The sequence below is a fragment of the Indicator indicator genome, chromosome 28 (genome assembly GCF_027791375.1).
Source record: "Indicator indicator isolate 239-I01 chromosome 28, UM_Iind_1.1, whole genome shotgun sequence".
Classification (NCBI taxonomy): domain Eukaryota; kingdom Metazoa; phylum Chordata; class Aves; order Piciformes; family Indicatoridae; genus Indicator; species Indicator indicator.
This window is the reverse complement of record NC_072037.1, coordinates 1,698,452-1,713,170: the sequence shown is the minus strand read 5'-3', so window position 1 is coordinate 1,713,170 and position 14,719 is coordinate 1,698,452. Positions and strand designations below refer to the sequence as shown.

The window sequence follows — 14,719 nt, the reverse complement described above, 5'->3', positions numbered from 1 at the left end:
GTCATCTAGACCAAACCCCCTGCAGTCAGCAGGGACATCTGCAACTAGAGCAGGATGCCTAGAGCCCCTCAACCCCTTTCACAGCAGTTTGGGACCAGGTGATTTTAGCAGATGTTTGGGTCACAACAATGCTCAGAGGCCTGGCAGAGCTGCCATGTGAGGAAGGGCTGAGAGCTGGGCTTGGTCAGCCTGGAGAAGGCTTAAGGGAGACCTTATTGCTATGGAGCAGGACAGAAAGGGTGGCTGCCAGGAAGATGGAGACTCTCTCCCATGGAGATGCCAAGGGGAGATGGGGACAAGTTACTGCTGAGGAGATTCCCACTGAGCTCCAGAAGAAAATGTTTCCCTGTGAGAAGAGTTGGAGATTGGAAACATCTCCCAAGGCAAGCACTGGAGTCCCCTCCACTGGGCAGTTTAAGCCTCATCTTGCCAGGGTGCTGAGCCAGCTCATGGCAGCTCTGCTGTGAAAGGTTGTGGCAGATGATGCTTGGGGTCTCCTCCAAGGTGGCCTTCTGGAACTGTGTGTCTCAAAGCACTGCCTGTTGCACCAGGAGCTGTGACACCCTCTGCCTTTATACACAGGTACTGATCACTCTCCACACTGCTTTGTCCTTAGTGGGGTCCCAAGCTTGTGGTGCTAAAGGTTTTTATGTGAACATGTTCCACTGCCTCTTTTTTAAAAACTATTAAATCAAAAGCTCTACAGAGGCAGTGAATGCTTCACCTCTTCACTGCACAGGAGCAGACACAGGCAAAGGAAACATCAGAGTTCGTGTTTCTAGCCCTGCCACCATGGTCTCTGCAGCTATTTAAAGCAGTTTGTGTGATTATTATTAATATTTTTAAAAATAAAAGACATATTTATTAAAACAAAACTCTTGGCCATGGGGCATTCAGAGATATGTTAACCAAACTTAAAAAAAAACTAACAAAGCAAAACAAAACCAAAGCAAAAAAAAAAAAAAAAAAAAACAAAAACCGAGGGATGGAGAAACCCGGCCCAGGGACCCTTCCCAGCTAGTTCCGTGGGCGCCGTGTCCCGCTCAGCCTGGGGGGCCGGGCCACCCTCCCCCGTCAGAATTCAAAGTTGCCGAAGTGGGTGGTGCGGCCGCCGGCCTTCGGCTGCGGCTTGTAGCCGATGCGGTCATTGATGATCTGCTCCCGGCTCTTGTGGTCTGTAGCCAGAGCGATGGCCGCCGCTGCTGCTGCCGCCGCCTCCTCTCCAACCGCCGTTGCCTCCACTTCTTCCCGCTGCTTCTTGCGGCTCTGCGGGGCAAAGGGGCCGCATCAGGCCGCTCCCGGGCCGGTCCGGACAGACCCCCCGGGGGCGGCTGTGGCCAGCCCTGTTCGCACCTCTAGGTCCTTGCGGATGCTCTCGAACTCCTCGATGTCGTCCAGCTTCAGCTCCAGCCGCGTCGGCTTTCGCCGCAGCATCGCGACCTGTCGCCGCCACCACTGCTCTACCTCAGCCGCCTCCGGCCAGGGCCGAGGCCGACCGGGCGGCAGCTCCCGGTATGCACCGCGGCCCGAGCCACACCCCTCCCGGCATGCCTTGCGTGTCCTGCCGCTAGAGGGCACTGTGCTTCCCGGCATGCTCCGTGTGTCCTGTCGCTAGCGAGCTCTGCGCTTCCGACTCACAGGCCACGTCTCCCGGCGTCCCCTGCGCTCCCCTCCCTGACCGGACGCTGCCCTTCCCGGCGTGCCCCGGAAGTGGTCGTGAGGCGGCGGAGTTTGTAGTGCGGTGCTTTGCGGCCCGTGCCGTCTCGCCTCGCCTCGTCTCGTCTCACCTCCTGGTGCGCCGCCGTCATGGCAACCGTGCGGCCTCCGGCTGCCCGCGGCGGCGCCGCCCGCCCCGCCGTGCGAGCCCCTGCGCCTGCGGAGGTAGGCGTCTGGGGATGGGAGGTGGCTCTGGGTCCTTTACTGGAGTGCAGGCCGCAGGCGTTTGCTTCCGGGCGTGTGGGTTTTGCCATGGCAGAGAGACTCTGATGTGGGGAGGCAGTGGTGTCACCGGAGCCGTTTAGAGGGCCGTGACCGGAGCGATTCCGAGTTTTCACGCGTTTTTACAGAATCCTTTAATTATACTGGGAGAATTTGGGGTGATGCTGCTCTCCGGGGTGGAAGGAGCCGTTCGCCTTCCACCTCCCTTTGCTTCCGGTTAGGACCGCAGGAGCTGGCGGGCAGCACCACTCGTGCTTTGTCTGAGGCTTAGGAAAATCTTGGAAAAAATCAAACTTCCAGAGCCTTAAAGAAAGAGGCCTAAGAAGACAACAGAGACTACTTTACTGTTGAACCTTTGCACTTGGGCCATGGCCTTATTGCCTCAAATTAACATCTCACATACAATTTCAGGGTCTCACGAGGTAGGAATGAGCTCTTTCTAGCACAGCAACACTTCCTGGCACAGCCAGGCAGTTTGTTGTCTTCTTTTTAGCCAAAACACACTTGAAATCCTGCCTTTACCTTCCAGGCCACCAAGAGCAAGCCTGCTGAAGAGAGTGATGCTCCTCCAGCCAAGAGAGCTCCCATCTTCTATGGCAGCCTGGAGGAGAAGGAGAGGGAGCGGCTGGCAAAAGGAGAATCAGGACTGCTGGGAAAAGAAGGGATGAAGGCAGCCATTGAGGCTGGCAACATCAACATAAGCAGTGGTGAGAATGTTTAACCACCTTTTCTTTTCCCTCTTGCTCTGGAATGTGACAGTTTCCAAAGGTTCTGATCAACTTTGAGTGTAGTTCAAGGCCAAAAAAAAAAAAAAAAAAGGTGAGGATGTTGCTGGGACTGTTGCCTCTTTGTTTGGATCTTCCTGTTTGAGAGGGAATGCTGCAGATGAGCAGCTTGCTGTGGACTCCTGATTCAGGATCCTGCTTGCCATGGAATGCACCTGACTGAGAACAGGAAAGCAGTGAGGTGTTTCATTGCAGTGGAATAACCTGGCAAAGTTTAATCAGTTGGATGGGATTTAGCAAGCACAAAGGAAGAGATTTATCCAGGCTCACTTCCCTCCCTGCCCCTGCTGGTTTGTAAACAAACTTTAAGATGAGGCTGAGGGGAGATCTCATTGCTCTCTACAGCTCCCTGAAAGGAGGTTGCAGTGAGGTGGGGTTGGTCTTTTCTCCCTAGTCTCAGGTGATAGAAGGAGAGGAAATAGCCTGAAATTGTGCCAGGGGAGGGTTAGGTTGGAGATGAGGAAGAATTTGTTTGCTGCATGAGCGGTCAGGGATTGGCACAGGCTGCCCAGGGAGGTGCTGGAGTCCTTATCCCTGGAGGTGCTGAAGAAGTATGTGGCCATGGTTTAGTGGCCATGGTGGTGTTGGGTTGATGGTTGGACTGAATGATTCTAGGAGGGCTTTTCCCAACCCAGACAGTTCTGTGATTGCATTCTCAGCAGCTGTCGTTCAGACAAGAGCAGAGTGCTGCCTGGGGCTGACAGCACCCTGAGCCCCGGGGAGGAGTCTGCAGCACCACAGGCACCTCTCCTGCCAGCACTGAATCACAGAATCAGCCAGGCTGGAAGAGACCACCGAGATCATCAAGTCCAACCATTCACCCAACCCTACCTAATGAACTAGACCATGGCACTAAGTGCCTCATCCAGTCTCTTCTTAAATACCTCCAGTGATGTTGACCCCTCCCCCCTCCCTGGCAGCCCATCCCAATGGCCAATCTCTCTTTCTGGGAAGAGCTTTTTTCTAAGACCAAGGCTATTCAATCTGGAGAAGAGGAGGCTCTGAGAAGACCTTATTGTGGCTTTCCAGTACCTGAATGGGGCTACAAGAAAGCTGGGGAGGGACTTTTTAGGGTGTCAAGTAATGATAGGACTGGGGGGAATGGAGCGAAATGGGTAGATTCAGATTGGGTGTTAGGAAAAAAAATTCTTCCCCATGAGGGTGGTGAGATACTGGCACAGGTTGCCCAGGGAGGTGGTAGAAGCCTCATCCCTGGAGGTTTTGAAGGCCAGGCTGGATGTGACTGTGAGCAACCTGCTGTAGTGTGAGGTGTCCCTGTAGTGTGAGGTTGGAACTGGCTGAGCCTTGAGGTCCCTTCCAACCCTGCCAGTTCTACAATTCTAAACTCCCCCCTGCACAGCTTGAAACTGTGTCCTCTCCTGTCGCTGGTTGCCAGGGAGAAGAGACCAACCCCCAGCTGGTCCCTTCAGGCCTTCTCATGCTGCTGTCTTCCTCTGTGTGCAGGGGAGGTGTTTGACCTGGAGGACCACCTGAGCGAGCGGCAGGCGGAGGTGCTGGCGGAGTTCGAGCGGCGGAAGCGCGCGCGGCAGATCAACGTCTCCACCGACGATGCCGAGGTCAAGGCCTGCCTGCGGGCCCTGGGGGAGCCCATCACGCTCTTTGGAGAGGGCCCTGCCGAGAGGAGGGAGAGGTGCTGTGCCCGCCCCCACCTGTGGCACCTCTTTGTCACACTGCTGACTTTGTCCTTGGGGTGGTTGGTGTCTTGTGGTGCCTTGAAATTCCACCCCTGGCGTAAAATTTGCCAGAGGCAAACACAGCTCAGTTTCCAGGCCTCTGTTTCCAAGTCTGGAAATATGGAATGCAGTGAGTGCCATTGTCCCACACCACCAGGAGGGTGGTGAGACACTGGAACAGATTGCCCGGGGAGCTGGGGCAGGGTCTTTTTAAGGTGTCAGGTAATGATAGGACTGGGGGGAATGGAGCAGAATGGGGAGATTCAGATTGGATGTTAGGAAGAAATTCTTCCCCAGGAGGGTGGTGAGAGACTGGCACAGGTTGCCCAGGGAGCTGGTGGAAGCCTCATCCCTGGAGGTTTTTGCAGCCAGGCTGGATGTGGCTGTGAGCAACCTGCTGTGGTGTGAGGTGTCCCTGCCCATGGCAGGGGGGTTGGGACTGGATGAGTCTTGAGCTCTCTTCCAATCCTGACAATTCTATGATTCAATATGTACAAAATCTACAATATTTACACAGATTCACAATTTATAAACAGCACAAAAACCCCCTCTGGACAGAACCAGGGGGTTACCCACAGCTTCCTCCTCTCTGCCCCCCCTCCTCCCCTGTACACAATACAAGAGAAAAAAGGAGAAAAGCAGAGAGTTGCTTGTTAGTACTTAGCCACAACAAAGAACACAGCCCAGGTCAGCAACAGCCAAGCAAAAGCACCCAGCTGGTATCTGCCAGAGCAAAGGAAGTGAACAGAGCAGGAGTTCACACAATTAACTTTCTCTTAGTTACAGACCAATGGGATTAGTTAGACCTTAGCATTATTTCCCCTTTTCCATCCAATGGTGATTTATTTACATTCTGCCACTTTCTGTTCAAGATCTGTAGAAAATTTTCTAGGTGCAGCCTAAAACTCCCACAGTGTCCTTGCATGGTGCTCAGGAATGCTTCCCAGAGTCAGGAATGCTTCCCAGGGTGTTGAGGAGGAATAAGTGTCTGAAAGTCAGCTTGTCTGAGAGGGGCCTATGAGAAAGCTGGGAAGGGACTTTGAACAATGGCTTGTAGTGATAGGATGAGAGGGAATCGTGGATTGAAAGTGTTCAGCCTGAGGAAGACTCCAGGGAGACCTTGGAGCAGCCTTCCAGTACCTGAAGGCTGCTGGGGAGGGACTTTGCATAAGGGCTAGGAGTGACAGGATGAAGGACAATGGCTTTGAGCTGGAAGAAGCTGGATTTAGATTAGACATTAGGAGGAAATTCTTCCCCATGAGGGTGGGGAGACACTGGATCAGGACATCTCTCTGCACTCCTCAGGACAGTTGGAACATGGAACTCTTGGAGTGGGTCCAGAGGAGGCCACAAAAATCATCAGTGAGCTGGGGCACCTCTGCTGTGAGCACAGGCTGAGAGCTGAAGTTGGTCAGCCCAGAGAAGAGAAGGCTCCAGGGAGACCTTAGAGAAGCTTTCCAGTACCTGAAGGGGCTCCAGGAGAGCTGGGGAGAGTTCAGAAGGGCCTCTGGGGATAGGACAGGGGGCAATGGCTTTGAGCTGGGAGAAGATGGATTTAGGTAGACCTTAGGAAGAAATTCTTCCCCATGAGGGTAGGGAGACACTGGAACAGATTGCCCAGGGAGGCTGTGGCTGTCCCCTCCCTGGAGGTGTTGAAGGCCAGGCTGGATGAGGCCTTGAGCAGCCTGGGCTGGTGTGAGGTGTTTGGGGCCATGGCAGAGGGGTTGGAACTGGGTGATCTTTAAGGTCCCTTCCAACCCAAACCATGCTGTGAATGTAAGTTCACTGACTACATCTCCATGTGTCTCTTTGCAGACTCAGAAACATCCTCTCAGTGGTTGGCACAGATGCCTTGAAAAAGACCAGGAAAGATGACGACAGGTCTAAAAAATCCAAAGAGGAGGTAATGGCCTCTGCTGCTCAGTGCTGCAGGAGGCAGGGCTGGCAGCCTTTGGGATGCTGCAGTTCAAGACTCACCTTGCAGGGGGCTGAGCCAGCTCATTTCAACTCTACTGTGACCTAGGAAGGTTGGAGCAGACCTTGGGGTCCCTTCCAACCTGGCAGGCTGTCAGTCTGTGATGTTTTTCTTCCAGTATCAGCAAACCTGGTACCACGAAGGACCACGCAGCCTGAAAACAGCAAGGCTGTGGCTTGCCAACTACTCCCTCCCCAGGTGAGGAAGATGGGGCAGTGCAGGAGGGAGGTGCAGCCTTTTGTCACAACCCAGCTGCTGATGCTGCTGTGGGCAGTGCAGGAAACCTCAGATCAGAGGAAGGGAGAACTCAGCTCTGGGGGGGTACCTGTGCCAGTCCAGTGAGCTTGGAGCTGGAGGTCTCAGTGAGGGACTCCAGCACCAGCCCAGTGTCAGGGGACAAGGGGCAGGGGCTGTTTCCAGCAGTAGAGCAGCACAGCCCAGAGGTTTGTTGCTCCACCTGTCTCTTCCCAGGGCAGTGAAGCGTTTGGAAGAGGCCAGGCTGTTCAAGGAGATTCCAGAGGCAACCAGGACATCCCAGAGGCAGGAGCTGCACAAATCCCTGAGGGTAGGTTTGCCAGCTGCTGCTCTTTGTACAACATTTGGCTGATCTTCCAGAGAGACCAGAAAGAGCTCAGCTGCCTGCAGGTGCTGTCCAGATGCAGTTTTCTGCACTGTCACCTGTTGGAAGGCTGCTTTCTCTCTGCTTGTGGTGTGCATTGAGAATGTTCACAGAATGGGTTGAGTTGGAAGGGACCTTAAAATTCATCCAGTTCCAGGCACCCTGCCATGGGCAGGGACACCTCCTGCCAGCCCAGCTTGCTCAAGGCCTCATCCAGCCTGGCCTTCAACACCTCCAGGGAGGGGACAGCCACAGCCTCCCTGGGCAACCTGTGCCAGTGTCTCCCCACCCCCATGGGGAAGAATTTCTTCCTAATGTCTAATCTAAATCCATCTTCTCCCAGCTCAAAGCCATTGCCCCTTGTCCTATCCCCAGAGGCCCTTCTGAACTCTCCCCAGCTCTCCTGGAGCCCCTTCAGGTACTGGAAAGCTTCTCTAAGGTCTCCCTGGAGCCTTCTCTTCTCTGGGCTGACCAACTTCAGCTCTCAGCCTGTGCTCACAGCAGAGGTGCCCCAGCTCACTGATGATTTTTGTGGCCTCCTCTGGACCCACTCCAAGAGTTTATGTTCCAACTATCTTCAGGAGTGCAGAGAGATGTCCTTTAGTTGTCCCCTTCCATGACAAAGGGATGAAGACACATCCCTCTGTTGCCTTGTGAAGCTAAAGGATTTATGAGGGACTGGCTGACCCTTAAAGTCCCTTCCAACCCAAGGCATTCTGTGATTAAATTTATTCCTGACCCTGTCAGGGTTTAGCTGGCTGGGAAAGGACTGCTCAGGCTTCTCACTTTCTTCTTCCTGTATGGTGATCACTAGTGCAGGACACCAGGGGCACTGACAACCAATGCAAGACCTGTTTGAGGTGACTCTCAGATGCCCTTTTGGAGCACATTGAGTCCAGTCCCAGCTTACCCAAGCAGGGAGGCTCCAGCTCATGCTGTGCTGCCACTAATCCTGTTTACACCCAGAGGCAGTAGCTGCCAGGGGATTTATTCTCCCCTTAGCCCATCTCCCTGCCTGCCCCAGGCTGTCTGCCTGCATTCAGTGCAGGAGCTGCAGAAAGAGGCCAAGCCCACAGTTCAGTTCTCTGTCAGACCTGTAGTGTGCAGGGCCTGTGGGGTTACTGCTGACATGGGTAGCTCAGGGCTGTGCTGGCTCACCTCAGTCAGGCTCTCTCCTGCTTGGAGCTGGAGTGGCTCCCAGGCAGCTCCTCCCTTGGAAAGTGGTTTTCCAGAGGCCTCTTGGTGCCAGGTTTAGCTGAGAGGCACTCAGTGCTGTGGGTTAGTTGATAGGATGGTGATGGGTGACAGGTTGGACTTGATCTCAAAGGTGTTTTCCAAGCTGGTTGCTTCTGTGATTCTCTGTCTTCCTCCATGCCTTTACCACCTCCTCCTCCTCAGTGTGTGGCCCTGTCATCTGTACCTGAATGATTTATTGTTTCCTTTGCCTTTGGTTGCAGTCCTTGAACAACTTCTGCAGTCAGATTGGGGACGACCGCCCACTGTCCTACTGCCACTTCAGCCCCAATTCCAAGCTCCTTGCCACAGCCTGCTGGTAGGTTTTCATCTACAGCACTTGCTGCAGGGGCTGGGAGAGCACAGCAGGAGAGAAGGAGAAGGATGTTGTTGGAGGCTTCTGAATTCTCACAGTTCAGAAATGATTTTTCTTGTTTTGAACTCTCTTCATGTGAGGTGATTGCCCACATGTACCCCACACTGCTGAGGCCACACCTTCAGTACTGGGTTCAGTTTTGGGCTCCTCACTCCAAGAAGGACACTGAGAAGCTGGAGCAGGTCCAGAGAAAGGCAACAAAGCTGGGGAAGGGTCTGGAGAACAGGGCTGGGGAGGAGCAGCTAAGGGAGCTGAAGGGGGTTAAGCCTGGAGAAGAGGAGGCTGAGGGGAGACCTCATTGCTCTCTACAGCTCCCTGAAAGGAGGATGGAGCCAGGTGGGGGTTGGCCTCCACTCCCTAGTAACAAGTGACAGGACAAGAGGACATGGCCTCAAGCTGCACCAGGGGTGGTTTAGGTTGGATGTTAGAAGAAACTTCTTTACTGAAAGGGTTCTCAAGCAGGCTTCCAGGGAGGTGGTTGAATCCCCATCCCTGGAAGTGTGTAAAAGAGGCAGAGATGTGGTGCTGAGGGCCATGGGTTAGCCCCAGCCTTGGTAGAGTTGGAGAATGGTTGGAGTGGATGAGCTCAAAGGTCTTTTCCAACCAAAACCATTCTGTGATTCATTCTAGAGCTCAGCAGAGATTTCAATCTCAGTCCATCAGTTCCTGTGGCTGCTTGCCTGGAGTGTTTTGCTATTTTAGCCCCTGCAGAATGCCCTGGGTGGTTTTGCAGTTCTGTTTGATCTGTCCTTTGCTGCTGTCCACACTGACACCTGCTCCTCTGCTCCTTCTCTTCCACAGGAGTGGGTTGTGCAAGCTGTGGTCTGTGCCTGACTGCAACCTGGTTCACACCTTACGAGGTAGAGTGACTTCAGCTGAGACTCTTTGCTTAGTTCTGTTCTTTGGGTTGAGTTTCTGTGTCTGATGACTTTGTGACTCCAGCACAGGGTTCTCTGGGCAGGTTTTATTCTGATGAGAGCATCACTCAGGCCTGCAGAGCATGGGCATGTGTCAGGTCATCCAGGGGAAGCCCTGGCATTTATCTGAGAGCTAAGACCCCAGCTTGCTCTTTCTGTTTCTGGTGTTTTGCCTTGTTTCAAAAATTGGTTGGAGCTTTTTTGAGCCAAATATCAGCATTTTGGGCCAGGACACTTAACCAGCAGTTATGTTCTTTGAACACTGATCATGAATGAACCTTGACTAAACACAAATGTGAGGAGCAGTCTCTGGATTGCTATGTTTAATTTCCACTACATTTTGAGGGTTACAAAACTTGGTGTTCATGCTCTCAAGTGGGTGTTGGAGATGTAGTTTCTCTGTTGGGAGGGCAGATGTCCTATGAGGACAGGTTGAGGGAGCTGGGGCTGTTCAGCCTGGAGAAGAGAAGGCTCCAGGGAGACCTCAGAGCAGCCTTCCAGTACCTGAAGGGGCTCCAGGAGAGCTGGGGAGGGACTTTTGACAAAGGCCTGCAGTGACAGGATAAGAGGCAATGGTTTGAAATGAGAGCAGAGCAGATTGAGATTGGGTGTGAGGAACAAGCTGCACCATGAGGGTGCTGGAATACTGCAACAGGTTGCCCAGGGAGCTGGTTGAAGCCCCATCCCTGGAGATACTCAAAGTGAGCAACCTGATCTAGTTGAGGATGTCCCTGCTGACTGCAGGGGGGTTGAACTGGATGACCTTTGGATGTCCCTTCCACCCCCACCCATTCTATAATTCTGTGTGTCTGGGAGTTGAGGGTCAGTGCAGCTTCACCCAGCATGGGAGGAGCACACAGTGAATGTCCTCACTGGCACCTGACTAATGGTTAGCAAAGAAGTGCAGCACTGCTGAGGAGGTGGCCAAGGCCACATGGCAGATACTGAATTCTGCTTTTCCTTTCTCCTAAGGACACAGCACCAATGTAGGAGCCATAGTTTTCCATCCCAAATCCACTGTCTCCCTGGACAAGAAGGATGTTAACCTGGCCTCCTGTGCAGCTGATGGATCTGTCAAACTCTGGAGCCTTGAAAGGTCAGAACAATACCAGACACAGCTGCAGGCTGTTGTTCTGGGGTTTATTTTGTGTCACTAACCATTGGCCATTCAGCATTCTCCTGCAAATGCAACCTTGTCCTATCTGCCACAGCAATTCCTGCCCTCAGTATGTGCCACCTGCTTCAGCAGGAAGAGATCCTCCTGAGCAGGGGAGTCAGGGTGAGGGAAAATGGTCTGAACAGAATCAGGTCAGGATTGCTGCTAGGCTTTGGTAAACTGCTCTGGGTGGTGGAAGGAAGATGTGGAAATGATTCCATCCCAACCCTTCATTTAGGAGAAAATGTTCCCTCTTGCATGTTAAGAAATGAACTTCTGAGATACTGGGAAGCAGCAGTCCATGGGGATGAACTAGCCAAGAACATGACCATGCACAGCAGCTTTGGCCTGCCCAGTAGAGAAAGGCCTGAGGTGTTGGTCAGCAACCAGGGTGTGCTCAGGTGGCCAAGAAGGACAACAGCAGCCTGGCCTGGATCAGCAGTAGGGTGGCCAGCAGAAGCAGGGGCACTGGTGAGGCCAGACCTCAAATCTTAGGGTGTTCAGGTAGTGATAGGACTGGGGGGAATGGAAAAAAACCTAGAAATGGGTAGATTCAGATTGGATGTCAGGAGGAAGTTCTTCCCCATGAGGGTGGTGAGAGACTGGCACAGGTTGCCCAGGGAGGTGGTGGAAGCCTCATCCCTGGAGGATTTTGCAGCCAGGCTGGATGTGGCTGTGAGCAACCTGCTGTGGTGTGAGGTGTCCCTGCCCATGGCAGGGATGGTCCTTGAGGTCCCTTCTAACCCTAACAATTCTATGATTCTATGAAATCCTGGGGTCAGATTTGGGTCCCTCACTCCAAGAAGGACATTGAGAGGCTGGAGCAGGTCCAGAGAAGGGCAACCAAGCTGGGGAAGGGTCTGGAGAACAGGGCTGGGGAGGAGCAGCTGAGGGAGCTGGGGGTGTTCAGCCTGGAAAAGAGGAGGCTGAGGGAGACCTCATTGCTCCCCACAACTCCCTGCAAGGAGGTTGGACAGGCCTGGCTGGAGGCAGCCAGCTCTGAGCAGGGTCTGATCACTTCTGTTCCTGTTTTTCAGTGATGAACCAGTGGCAGATATTGAAGGTCACAGCATGAGAGTGGCACGTGTGATGTGGCACCCCTCTGGGAGGTTCCTGGGTACTACCTGGTATGGAGATGTGGTGACTGCCTCTGACATGACCATTCCCTGTCCAGCTGCTGGCCCAGTGGGCACCACAGCCTGGCAGCAGAGGAGCCTGTGGGCCATTGCTGACAACAGTTGGGCTGTGGCACTGTAAATAAGTGCAGGGTAGGCCACAAAGATGTTCAGGGGCTGGAACACCTCCCAGTAAGGACAGGCTGATGGAGTTGGGGTTGTTCAGCCTGGAGAAGGCTCCAGGGAGACCTTTTGGTGGCCTTTCAGTACTTAAAGGGACCAATCAGAAAGCTGGGGAGGCACATTATCAGGGAGTGTGGTGATAGGGTGAGAGTGATGGTTTCAAACAGAAAAGGGAGATTTAGATTAGATCATAGAAAGAAATTCTTCACTGTGAAGAGTTTCTGTGAGGGTGGTGAGAGCCTGGCCCAGGTTGCCCAGAGTGGTGGGAGATGCCCAATCCATGGAACCATTCCAGGTGAGGTTGTCTAGGACTCTGAGCAGCCTGCTCTAGTTGCAGATGTCCCTGCTGACTGCAGGACCAGATGACCTTTGAAGGTCCTTTCCAACCCATTCTATGATTCTGTGTCATTGGGGTCCCTTTCTCTGCCCCTCGTGTGAGAGCCTGTTGGTGTCCAACTGGAGATGAAATGCCCCCAGGGTTAGTGGAGTGTCCTGTTGCTGTCCCTGCAGGGGCCCTGTTTATGCAAATGCTTTGTTTTCACAGCTATGACCACTCCTGGCGCCTGTGGGACCTGGAAGCTCAGGAGGAGATCCTGCACCAGGAGGGGCACAGCAAGGGGGTCTATGACATTGCTTTCCACACCGACGGCTCACTGGCGGGCACTGGGTGAGGGCCTGAGATGCTGCCAAGGGTTTGCTGCTGACTGATGCCAGGGGTGATGGCTTCACACTGGAAGCAGCTGCATTTAGAGTAGACATTAAGAAGTTCTTCCCCATGAGGGTGGGGAGACACTGGCACAGGTTGCCCAGGGAGGCTGTGGCTGTCCCCTCCCTGGAGGTGTTCCAGGCCAGGCTGGATGAGGCCTTGAGCACCCTGGGCTGGTGGGAGGTGTCCCTGCCCGTGGCAGGGGATTGGAACTGGATGGTCTTTAAGGTCCCTTCCAACCCATCCCATGGTCTGTGCCTGCTGGTGAGGCTCAGTGTGTGCTGGCAGCTGCTGAGGTCTCAGGTGGGTCACACTCAGGTCTCTCCCTAGTGGCCTGGATGCCTTTGGCCGCGTGTGGGACTTGCGCACAGGACGCTGCATCATGTTTCTGGAGGGCCACCTGAAGGAGATCTATGGCATTAACTTCTCCCCAAACGGGTAAGGAAGGGGCTGGCAGGGCTGGCCTGGGAGCTGGGAGTGCAAAGCCCAGCTGCCAGCAGCCTGTGCCTCCTCCTCCTCCCTTGGGCAGGTACCATGTGGCCACGGGCAGCGGTGACAACACCTGCAAGGTGTGGGACCTGCGCCAGAGGAAGTGCATCTACACCATCCCTGCCCACCAGAACCTGGTCACCGGCGTCAAGTTTGAGCGTGAGTACCTCCTGCCTGCTGCCGCCTGCCTCTCCTGGCTGGAGGCAGCAGGGGATGCGGCTGCTCGGAGCCTTCAGGCCCAGGAGGCCTGGGCGGGTCGGCAGAGCTCAGGTTTGCCCTTGTCCCCTGCTGTGCTGCAGCCAATCACGGCAACTTCCTGCTCACCGGCGCCTACGACAACACCGCCAAGATCTGGACCCACCCCGGCTGGTCCCCGCTGAAGACACTGGCTGGGCACGAGGGGAAGGTGATGGGCCTGGACATCTCCCTGGACGGCCAGCTGATCGCCACCTGCTCCTACGACAGGACCTTCAAGCTCTGGACAGCAGAGTAGTGCTGCTGCTGGGCTGCACACCATGGTGGCTTCCAACCAAGACTGGCTTTTTGGGGAGCAAAGGAATCAGTTGTTGGGACAGGTGTTAGGGCAGCTGTGGGCACTGGCTGGCCTTGGCTGGAGGTGGTTTTGGAGCCCCTGGGCTTGGCTGGGGTCCCATCTTGGGTCATATTTTCCCACCATTTAGGACATGCTATTTTCAGCTGTAGTTTGGAGATGATCCATCTGCTTCCACACTCCCTTCCAAGCCAGGCTCCCAGATTTCCTCCAGCCTCTTAAACATCTGTAGGGAGCCAGACAGCACTTCTGTAGTGCCTTCCTTACCTTCCCTTTGCCAGCAGCCTTGGGCAGGAGCCTGTGGCTTCAGCCTTGACTGGCATTTAAAGAGAGCAAAGAGCTGGTGGAGGTGGAGGAGCACAGGACCCTGCTTCCACCTCTCTGGCCATGGAGCTCTGCACCCCCTGTGTTCTCTCAGCAGATGTTCAATGCCAGGGCAGTATTTCTTCTCTAGGTACCACCTCATCTCTCAGCTCCTTCAGCAGTCCCAGCCCCTGGCTGTTTGGGATCCCGTGGTTCTGTTTTGGCTGTGCCTCACCAGAGGTGACACCAAGGGAGCTACTTCAGGCTGAGTGACTCTGGAGGGAGATTTTCTGTTGTTTATTCTTTAAATTGAGGTTTTGCAGATGTGTTCTGTATAAATCAACTCGTGGTCTAAATGTGCCTCTGGCTCTGAGGAGTGGAGAAATTACAGCTGCAGCACAGAATCACAGAATGGGAGGGGTTGGAAGGGACATCTGGAGATCATCCAGTCCAACACCGCTTCCAGAGCAAGGTCACCCAGGGCAGGTCACACAGGAACACATCCAGGTGGGATTTGAAAGTCTCCAGAGGAGACTCCACAACCTCTCTGTGCAGCCTGCTCCAGGGCTCCAGCACCCTCACACCAAAGAAGTTTCTCCTTATATTGAGGTGGAACCTCCTGGGTTCCAGTTTGTGTCCATTGCCCTTTGTCCTGACACCACTGCAAGGAGCCTGGCCCC

The 14,719-nt window shown here is 54.1% G+C and overlaps 2 protein-coding genes across 3 annotated transcripts; one reads left to right on the top strand and one right to left on the bottom strand.

The window, feature by feature from the left end:
• Positions 1-1,074: 1,074 nt before the first annotated feature.
• On the bottom strand, positions 1,075-1,450 carry CDC26 (cell division cycle 26). Its single transcript, XM_054393304.1, has 2 exons — positions 1,354-1,450; positions 1,075-1,266 (listed from the first exon to the last, which is right to left on the bottom strand). Exons 1-2 carry the CDS (start codon positions 1,432-1,434, stop codon positions 1,075-1,077), a joined length of 273 nt encoding a protein of 90 aa, XP_054249279.1. The 5' UTR covers positions 1,435-1,450.
• Positions 1,388-13,701, top strand: PRPF4 (pre-mRNA processing factor 4). Of its 2 annotated transcripts, none has more exons than XM_054393303.1 (14): positions 1,388-1,414; positions 2,468-2,645; positions 4,188-4,374; positions 6,233-6,320; positions 6,511-6,590; positions 6,864-6,957; positions 8,469-8,563; positions 9,422-9,480; positions 10,510-10,633; positions 11,731-11,820; positions 12,536-12,658; positions 13,028-13,135; positions 13,227-13,345; positions 13,486-13,701. In XM_054393303.1, exons 1-14 carry the CDS (start codon positions 1,388-1,390, stop codon positions 13,677-13,679), a joined length of 1,566 nt encoding a protein of 521 aa, XP_054249278.1. In that variant the 3' UTR covers positions 13,680-13,701. The 2 variants fall into 2 exon arrangements, with proteins under 2 accessions (XP_054249278.1, XP_054249277.1); XM_054393302.1 differs by lacking the exon at positions 1,388-1,414 and adding an exon at positions 1,807-1,881.
• Positions 13,702-14,719: the final 1,018 nt, after the last annotated feature.

Excerpts from the sequence above, each read along its gene's own strand:
- CDC26 (XM_054393304.1), bottom strand. The coding sequence starts at position 1,434 with ATGCTGCGGCGAAAGCCGACGCGGCTGGAGCTGAAGCTGGACGACATC. Across the intron at positions 1,267-1,353 it reads GCATCCGCAAGGACCTAGAG|AGCCGCAAGAAGCAGCGGGA; the intron begins GTGCGAACAGGG and ends TTTGCCCCGCAG.
- PRPF4 (XM_054393302.1), top strand. The coding sequence starts at position 1,807 with ATGGCAACCGTGCGGCCTCCGGCTGCCCGCGGCGGCGCCGCCCGCCCC. Across the intron at positions 10,634-11,730 it reads AAACTCTGGAGCCTTGAAAG|TGATGAACCAGTGGCAGATA; the intron begins GTCAGAACAATA and ends CCTGTTTTTCAG. Across the intron at positions 13,346-13,485 it reads CACCGGCGTCAAGTTTGAGC|CCAATCACGGCAACTTCCTG; the intron begins GTGAGTACCTCC and ends GCTGTGCTGCAG.